The following is a 9,450-nucleotide window of genomic DNA, read 5'->3' on the forward strand; positions in this document are numbered from 1 at the left end:
CGTAAAGATAACCGAGTTTCTTCAATCTGCAACTCTCTGTTGAAAATTAGGGTTCAGGTTAGCTACATGTACCTACTTTTTAAAGTGCTTCTTTTTGTTTCTTTGTACTAACATGGTTGCTGCTAACACCTTTTCCCTTGTATTTCATTGTTTTCTGTTTTCAAGTTTCTCATCTTCATCCTTATATCATATAATAATCATAAAATAATCTGAATTGTTTTATATAAAACGCAATGTAATGAATAATTTGTCCTTGAGCTAAAGTAAGTGGTATCCTGTAACCATGAAACAATGTTATAGAGATTTGAAAGGGGGAAAAAATAATTTGCTAGAAAACTTCATCTTACCCCCATAACCTGTTTGTTAAAATGTCAGTCATGCTGGTCTCTATTTTGTGATCGTTTTCACTTTCTTTTGTGTGAGAAAAGACTTTTTGGTTTTCTTTTCTATTTTTAATTGATATGATGGCTAAAGGTGGTTTTTTTTTTGTTAGGGAAGATGGGTTTTTGGTAGTGTTTGAAAACTGTAAAGTCAAGACAAAGAATTAAGAAGAAAGAAAGTGTGAATTTTTTGTCTAGAGAAGTACAAATGGATTGCAAGAAGAGGAGAAGGACATTGGAGAAGAATAAGGACCTTGCAACTGCTAATGAAGAAAGTTCAATGGATTCTTACAGCACCCTTTTAAGACACATGAAGGAACCATCTGGTTCAAGGAGTGGTAATAGAAAAAAAGGACTGGAGCCACTCTGTGAAGATGTATACATTAGTGTGAAGAGTCCATTCGATTGTCTTGCAGCAGAGGAAGATGACACTTCTACTGACGAAGATTACAGGTATTGGTTGGATTATGTTTTCGTTCCTGAGGAAGACGAGGAGGATGATGGTGTTTTCGTTCCTCGGGAAGACGAGGAGGATGATGGCGTTTTCGATCCTCGGGAAAACGAGGAGGATGATGGTGATAGATTGGTTAATGTGGCTGAGGAACCCCTGATTGGAGATGTGGCTGAAGATCCCCAGTACAAATTATTTTTGGATAATGTGAAGGCTCGTGGAACATGCTATGTAATTGAGATCCCTGAGCAAAATATTTATATAGAATACCCTGATGTGGCTCTTACTGTGGCTTCTGAGGCACAAAATAATGTTGGCAACTATAGTGGGAAGCGCAGGGGTAGGAAACCAAAAAATTTGAGACAAATAATTGAGGATTCTCATGTTGTGTCTGCAAAGGTACAAAATAATGTGGGTGACTATAGTGAGAAGCGCAGGGGTAGGAAACCAAAAAATTTGAGACAAATAATTGAGGATTCTCATGTTGTGTCTGCAAAGGTACAAAATAATGTTGGTGACTATAGTGGGAAGCGCAGGGGTAGGAAACCAAAAAATTTGAGACAAATAATTGAGGATTCTCATGTTGTGTCTCCAAAGGCACAAAATAATGTTGGTGACTATAGCGGGAAGCGCAGGGGCAGGAAACCAAAATCTTTAGGACAAATGGTTAAGGATGCTCATGATGCATCCCCAAAGGCACAAAATCATGTGGGTGAGTGCAAGGGCAGGGGTAGGGGTAGGAAACCAAAAGATTCAGGACTAGTCGTGGTTAAGGATTTTCATGGTGTGTCTCAAAAAGCACAAAATCATGTTGGTAACCGCAGGGGTAGGAAACCAAATGGTTTGGGAAAACATGCTGTCAAGGATTCCAATGGCGATGGCAATGCCAATGTTGTGGAGGTTTCTAGGGCACAAAACAATGAAGGTAAATATAGCGGTAAGCGCAGGGGTAGGAAACCAAAAGAATTGAGAAATGATGCAGTTAAGGACTCTAATGGCAGCTACGATGGCGGGGCTTCAGAGGCAAAGAAGAATGATGTTAATGACAAGGGTACGCTCAAAGGTGAGACACCACAGAAGAATGATCACATAGCAAAGGGTGATCACATTCACCCTCCATCTGGCATAGAAATAAAGGTAAAGGAGGAGATTGAAGAGGATGATGACGATGCACTCTGCAAAAGAAGGCGAAAGGTTCCAAGTGTATGTATCTATAATTTTATATATGAATTTACCCTTACCCTTTACTTTGCATTTGATATTATGCCTTTATGTGTTGCTTTGCAGTTGAATTTGGAACATTATTGGCATGATGATAAAGCCAATGCAACGAAATACACAAAGTACAGAGAAAAACTCATGCAAGAGCTGGAGAAGCCTTACTGTGAGGAAGAGTATAAGAAGCTTTTTAAATATATGAAACATAGAAAGCTAGTTGAATACCATAAAGAGCATCGCAGCGGCCCTAGGACCTGTAAGAGAAATTATCTTGGGAAATCTCTTCTTAATCATCATGTTGGTAAGTTGAATTTTCAGTCCCTCCTTTTGATATGCAAGTATCTTTGTATTTTTGTCCTTGAATAGTCGCCAAATGTAGCTCAAAGCTGTATACTTCAATTTGAATTAGAACTGATTAATTCACTACAATCAATTATTTTAATAGAACATGGAATCACTTAAATACATGAAATGGAAAGATGCTTTTGTCTAGCTTCATTAGATGTTTCAGAAGACTAGCAACAATGAGTTATACTTATATGCTTATCTTGCAGATCTGAACAAAAAACTAAAATCAGTTAGTGGTGATTATCCTAAACGTCTGACGCTCTTACGTGGATTTGTTTTTTGGTTGACGGTATGTATAACTTGATATTACAGCATCCTGCACAATTTAATTTTCTAGCTCTTCGTGCCCTGCTCAACTAATAATGTTGATCTGTCTGCTTATCCACCTAACAACATGTATAACCATAGCGCGAAATAATTAGATTCTCTGGGAACAGGATAGAAGTTTTGCTACATGCCATTCATCACTTAAACACATTTAACATTAAGGAAAGTTGGAGATAATGAACAATCATGTCCTATAAAGGCTCACATGTTTTACAATTAATGGTATTGAACAAAACTTTCAAGAATGTCTTGACTAGTTTGGAGCAGTTTATAAGTTACTTTGCAATCAATTTTTCTTTTCCAATCTATTTCTACTAATTATGTAAAATATTCATGTTATTATTAATAAGTATCTGTTTTTTTATTTCTTTGTCCACATGATCCTATTTCTAATACTTCAGAACTATATTTCTTTATAGTCTTGCATGTATGATAGAGCTGATAAATTATGATAACTCTAAGAAGTTAAGTATAGCTGAAAACACCCTTTAAATCACTAAGTTTTCTCTAGCCCTTGCCCTTTCTATAATCTATATATACATTTTGACATTTATAATTGGTTTTAATTATTATGTTGGTTACACTCAGCATTGTGCGGATGATGAGGCGTTCAAGCCATGGATCTATCCTGAATATTGTAAGCCAGCACCTAAGATGTAGGAAGTGTTATCTGATGTGTATGGTCATGTTCATTGCATGTTTTACATGGCGTCTCAGAAAGAGTGAAGGCTTTAAGAGCTAGCTTGTTAACTTTATCAGTTATTTAGTTGACTTGATGTAGAAGTTTCATATACATGTATTCATGTATGTATATAAAACACTATTAACTTTGGTAGAAGATGAGATTCATCATTCATACTTTTAATACACTTCACACATTCCGATTTATTGCACTTCCCTCCATTTTCACAGGATCAATAATTTTTTATTTCATAAGGATTTGTAATGCACGTTATTGCTCTCTAAAATGAGAAAACTTCATAGAAAATTATGGGCTTCTGAAGAATTCGAAGAACTTCTAATCTTTCACTCAATATTGAAAAAAACATGTCCTAATTTTCTTTCTTAAAAGTAGTTACTTATATCTCTATAGTTACCCATCTTGTTCGACTTCAAGATTCCAGATTCAAATCTTACAATTAGTAACTTATATCTCTATAGTTACCCATCTTGTTAGCATTGTTTCATTGTTTTTTTCCTTAATTAAACTATAAATTCTTATTTAAAGTTACCTAAAGAATTTATGTATTGATTATTAATTTATGCATATTTTGAAGACATCAAATGACTATGATTTTTTTAGTAATTTTAAATTATATATATTTGTTTATATGAGAAAAATTATACTTCCAATTTTTAATATAATAGTATTTTGTATTATTACTAAAGTATTTGCTGGTAGCAAATTGAACAATTACTTTAAATTCATAACTTGTTTGAATTATTATTTTTAACAATAAATTACTAAAAGTAACAACAAATATTATATTTCAACTAGGTCTATTGTCATTTTTTATTGCTCAACAATTATATATGTGTTTTATATATTATTTTGTACATTTAAGAAAATATTATTTATATAATTAATATGTTTATTATTACTNNNNATTTTTTCAAAAATAAAATAAAAAATAATTATTTCTTTATACCTAATTTTTTAACTTTAATTTCTCAAATAAGATTTTTTTGTATTTAGCACAAGTTCGCTACACTCACCGGCAAACTCTATAATTTATATAGATTTTGCTTAATATGCTTTTTCAAAAATATTAGATTGGGTAAAGAAAAAAAAACGTTGGAAGGTTAAGAATGACAACTATTATCATCGTCTCCAAAATATATAGAAGTACACAGGAATAAATTGTATTTTTTTGAAAAATAGTGATTTTTTAATTTATAATTAAAAAAATTATAATTAAATATAACTTATTTCTGTGTATCTGTGTATTTTAGAGACGATGATAATAGTTGTCATTGGTGTCGGTGATATTGAAGAAGCTATGTTTATTGTATCATTATGTATGTGTACATTTATAATTTTATGTACTCTTATATTGATGGAAATTATGATAATAGCTTAAAAATTAGAATTTTAAAAAATTTGGACGGAGTTTACCGGAATTGAGCGAATTCACTCTTAAAAAAAATGACATTTCTGAAATTAAATTTAGAATATTGGGTTTAGAAAAATAATAGTTTTTTTATTTTATTTTAAAAAAAATCCTAAAAGTAAACTTTATTTTAATACATATGAATATACTTTTCTTACTAAAAAACGTTTTTCAAAAGTGTTTCCTATGCTTTGTATGCGCTTAATGAAAATTTTTCAAGGCAAGCTTTCAAGTTACTGAATTTACCCGCCATTCGAATTCACAGAGGTTTTCTTCTTCACCTTCCTTCGTCTCTCGCCGTTGCCGCCACTCACCATCTCCGTCTCGTGCGCTCACCACCGTCGTCTCGTGAGCTCACCGTCGCAGCTCACAATCGTCGTCTCGCGCGCTCACCGCCGCTGCTCCCAATCGTCGCAAGCCTCCTTGGCTCATCATCGTAGCTCACATCGTCGTCTCGTCGCTCACCATCGTGCACTCACTAGATAATCATTCTCTGATTCACTCTCTATCTTCTCTTTCTTGCTCATTACCTCACTTCTTCTCTCGTTTCAGTGTCGAAGAAGGTGCGTGTGGCTATGATGATGATGATGATGAACAACAATGGCCAAACTAGACAGAAATGGTATGTTTCGTTTTTCCTAAATTTGGTTCTGTGAATTGTGGAGGTTCTGCGATTATAGGGTTTTTAAGTTTGGGGGTTTAGCTTCTGAATGTGTATTGTTTCTGGTTGTTGGGGTTCTAGGTTCTGATTGTTAGGGTTCTAGGTTCTGATTGTTAGAGAAGGTATATTTAACTGCATTTTATATATAATTAAGTGCTGGATTTGAGATTTTTGTGGTATAAATAACTGAATGCCCTGGTTTAGATGGTCAAACTTGTAAGGAATTGTATATTTCAGTGGAGGTGGAATAATTGGGGAAAAACATCTATATAATGAGAATATAGAATGAAAAGTGAAAAGTGCCCTTTTGATTAAACATCCAGTCCGATTCAATACTCTTTCAAATGTCGTGGTTCATTCTTGTGCAACCTGCAGGTAGCTGAAGTGATACAGAGAGTTTCTAACATGGCAGGGGTTACGACAGAAGAAGTTCCAATTAATACACTGAAGTCTTCTACTGAAGATCAAGAGAATCAGGATAAGTCTGCTGCACTGAGCTTACTTAGCATTCAAGGAACTGCATTGATGTCTATTGCTGTTGGTTTTGTTGTAGTAGCAATGATATGATGGACTTGAAGATGATCATCATCCATTTGGTTGCTTCACTTGTGAAGAACTCTTCTTTTCTTGATTCTTTTAAATTTTGCTTAGTTTTCTCTTTCTCACTTTCTGAAATGTCAAGAGTATGCATTGCTGTCTGATTTGTTCTTTTCAACTTTTTGTTAGTAAAATGTCTGATATGCTTTGATTAATTTGATATTAAATTTCGCAAAACCTGTTCACCATAAGTTCGGCAAAATGTGATATTAAGGCAGGAAACTCTTCAGCTTGGGCCAGTTTAAGGGGTTTGGACTTCTGTGTTTTATTTCTTCTAGAAACTTCAATATAATATAATATGATACATCAGTGTAAATCCTAAACCCTTTTAATGGTAGTTACTTATCTGGAAGTCTTTTAAGACCTTTTAAAAGCCATATTTATGGATAATTGCAGAGAAATACTAAGAATGCAAGCATGGAAAAAGGGAAATTAAATTCAATCTCTTCTCTAAGTCTCAACTAACTTGATTTGTATTAATCATCATCCATGTTCTTAGAGTTTATTAACTCAATGATTGATCTTGAACACAAGTTTTATCAGAAACGTGATTAAGCAATGCATACCAGAGCTGTTTACTTATTCAATTTCCTGGCAGCTTTCTCATGTAATTTCCCCTGAAATTCGAATGAGTTCTATTCCACTGTTTGATAAATGGTCCCTGGGATTTTATCTTGTATGTGTTACTTTTTCAGGAGATTTTGAAGGGCAAGTTCGGTTCAGGTTTATCAGTGATCATAAAGTCTTGTTGTTTTCTCCTAAGTATTTTGTTGAAGTTTTCACCCCATTACTTGTAAAATTATCCTGTCAGCTGCATTCACTCGGATGTGTGCCACTTCTGTGGAAACAATTAGTCTTACAACTTGGGCCTAGTGTCAATTGTGATATTAACTAGCTCGTTGGCATTTCAACTGTCAGTTATGATCTTGTGTTATTCTCATTTTCATTGTTGTATCTTTTCTTACCTTCTCTTCCACTTTATATTAAAAACCTTGTTTGGCTAGAGATTTCTATGTATATCCTTGCTGCCTACTCGAATTATGCATTCTTTTATTAATAATATGCTGAGTTACTTATCCAAAAGTGGGGAAAAAATAATTTTCTGCAGACTGAACAGAAGCAATGAGGCTTGGTATCAATGGACCTTGGATCACCAAATCATATCTTGAAATGATCCTTGATAAAAAAAGGTTGGATTTGGATGCACTTTGACTTTGTCTTTTTGCACTCTATGACTTCTCAATTAATCGAGTTATTTTTTATTGTTTGATATTATTTCTTGTTATATACGCTGATGACTGCTCCAATAGGATAATTGTTTTGAGAATAATGAGCCAATTGGCTAAGCATAACTTAACAAAAGTAGATTATATTAATTATCAAGATAAGCTCAATTTCCTTGATGATCTGACTCATGCTAAACCTGATATTGTTTTTTTTTACCACTTACAGTTGTAACTCAAAAAGACTTGTATGTGTAGCAGGCCTGTATTGATTAAGTGTTTATTTGTTCTGGAACCTAACGTGGCTAAGTGTTTATTTATTCTGTTGTTTTTGATAAATTCTTACAAAACATGCATGCTTACACAAGGATTAACAGCTTCAATTTTTTCTAAAAAAAATTTACTAACATACGATTATCTCGTTGCTTCAGAATTATCTGAATTGGTTACATATGAAACTCTATCTCATGTATCAATGTAATATAAATATTGTTAATTGTTAAGTTTTGTTATCTTTTTTCTTGCATGAGTGATTATTATTTTTCTTCTTTAGTCATAAACTTTGGTATTTGAACTTTTATAAACTTGTTATGTATTATTTTTTCAGAAATGCCTTCCTCGATGCTGATTGGTCACTGGTTGAGAAGACCAGAAGAAATACATTTTTGCCTGCCAAGGCACTGCAATCATTGCACCAAAACCAATTCGTGCGACTCCTGACCTTGTTACCGGATTGGAGGATTTTCTCAGCCATGGACTCGGTTCCTCAACTGATCAAATGGCTATTTGCTCGCAAAACCTCTGATAAATTGTCTTTGTAAAGTTCTAGTCCAAACACAGTAGGAGAGGAGGGAGGAGAGTTAGCCACAAGAGCTTGTTTGTAACTCACATTCTGTATCATACATTTATTTTTTTTATATAATATTTAGCCTCTGTGAATTGGCAATGTCTGAGTAGGCATTTTTCACTAAAGTGTCTCCAAAATAAAAAAAAAGTAGCCTTTGACAAAGGCATTTTTTTTTTTCATTTTTAGCTATACTTTTCAAGAATTACTGAATGAGTGATTTTCTTGTAGTAACAAATCCTGATTGAATATAAAAACATGTGCATAAAAATTAAATTATTTTCTCACTTTTTTTACTTATTTAAAACTAACAAAATTAGTTAATAATGTGATTTCTCTAATAAAATCTAGACTTTAAATTTTCGTTTTACATTGAGAAATATATCTTTTAATAAACATTTAAATCAATTTTTGATTAGAAGGCAGGCAGTCGGGGAAAAGCTTGTTTCATAATCAAATCAAGAACTAAAAAATAACTACTAAAGACAACAAATCTCACATTATCATTCTTTAAATTCATAGCTGTCAAGAACAGAACGCTTCATCAAGCCATTTCTCGGCTTTTATCTCTTTCCGGTTCGAAGAGTTGATGCGATTAACTTCACTTCATCAAGCCAGGAAAGAAGCTCGACATCCTATTAGAATACTTTCTTTATTTAGTTAAAATTTTCCAAATTTACATTACACAAAAATTAAAAAATTCTAAAATAAAATTTTGAAGATGAAATCTTTCTGGATTTTATCCATAATTTAATGTAATCTAAACCACTTTAATTTAAAAAATGAAACTTATATTAAATGTGAAGAGAAAAAATCTTGGAACCAAATGTAATCTTTGTGGAAGTTCCCTTAATTTAATTTAATCTAACCAATTCTAATCTAAAGTGAAGTTTCCATAAATGAGTTATTAAAGGATTAAACCAACCCAGTCACCAAAAAAATAAGGATTAAACCAAACGAAAGAAACTCTCCAAGAAACTAAGAAGAAGAAGAACCAAGAAACTCACCAAGAAACTAAGAAGAAGGGAAGAAGCTGGGAAGACCTACAGAACACAGGAATGATTGCAGAGGAAATATTTGATGCAGCAATAACTGAAGAGGAGCTAGATGCTCTCTTAGCGATGGATACCAAGGAGATGATGAATGATCTGTTTCCCTTGGACTTGGACGATAATCAACTGCATTCTTGGGATGACACTCTTCCAAAGATGGTAATGGAGGATAACCCAGAAATGATGAAAGAGAAACTGGATGCTCTTTTCATGATGGATAGGGAGGAGACGGAAGCTA

The 9,450-nt window shown here is 33.3% G+C and overlaps 1 protein-coding gene and 1 long non-coding RNA gene across 5 annotated transcripts; both read left to right on the forward strand.

Annotated features, from left to right (window-relative positions):
- LOC107613921 lies at window positions 1–3,612 on the forward strand. Of its 4 annotated transcripts, XM_021110131.1 has the most exons (6): window positions 1–57; window positions 494–909; window positions 946–2,034; window positions 2,119–2,350; window positions 2,604–2,686; window positions 3,313–3,612. In XM_021110131.1, exons 2-6 carry the CDS (start codon window positions 589–591, stop codon window positions 3,382–3,384), a joined length of 1,797 nt encoding a protein of 598 aa, XP_020965790.1. In that variant the 5' UTR covers window positions 1–57; window positions 494–588; the 3' UTR covers window positions 3,385–3,612. The 4 variants fall into 4 exon arrangements, with proteins under 4 accessions (XP_020965790.1, XP_016171602.1, XP_016171603.1 ...); XM_016316116.1 differs by having other exon boundaries at window positions 494–2,034; XM_016316117.1 differs by having other exon boundaries at window positions 499–2,034.
- On the forward strand, window positions 4,995–8,236 carry LOC107614238. Its single transcript, XR_001614341.2, has 3 exons — window positions 4,995–5,457; window positions 5,872–7,283; window positions 7,924–8,236. It is a non-coding gene; the product is annotated as an uncharacterized LOC107614238 (long non-coding RNA).

This window comes from Arachis ipaensis, chromosome B08 (assembly GCF_000816755.2).
Source record: "Arachis ipaensis cultivar K30076 chromosome B08, Araip1.1, whole genome shotgun sequence".
NCBI lineage: Eukaryota > Viridiplantae > Streptophyta > Magnoliopsida > Fabales > Fabaceae > Arachis > Arachis ipaensis.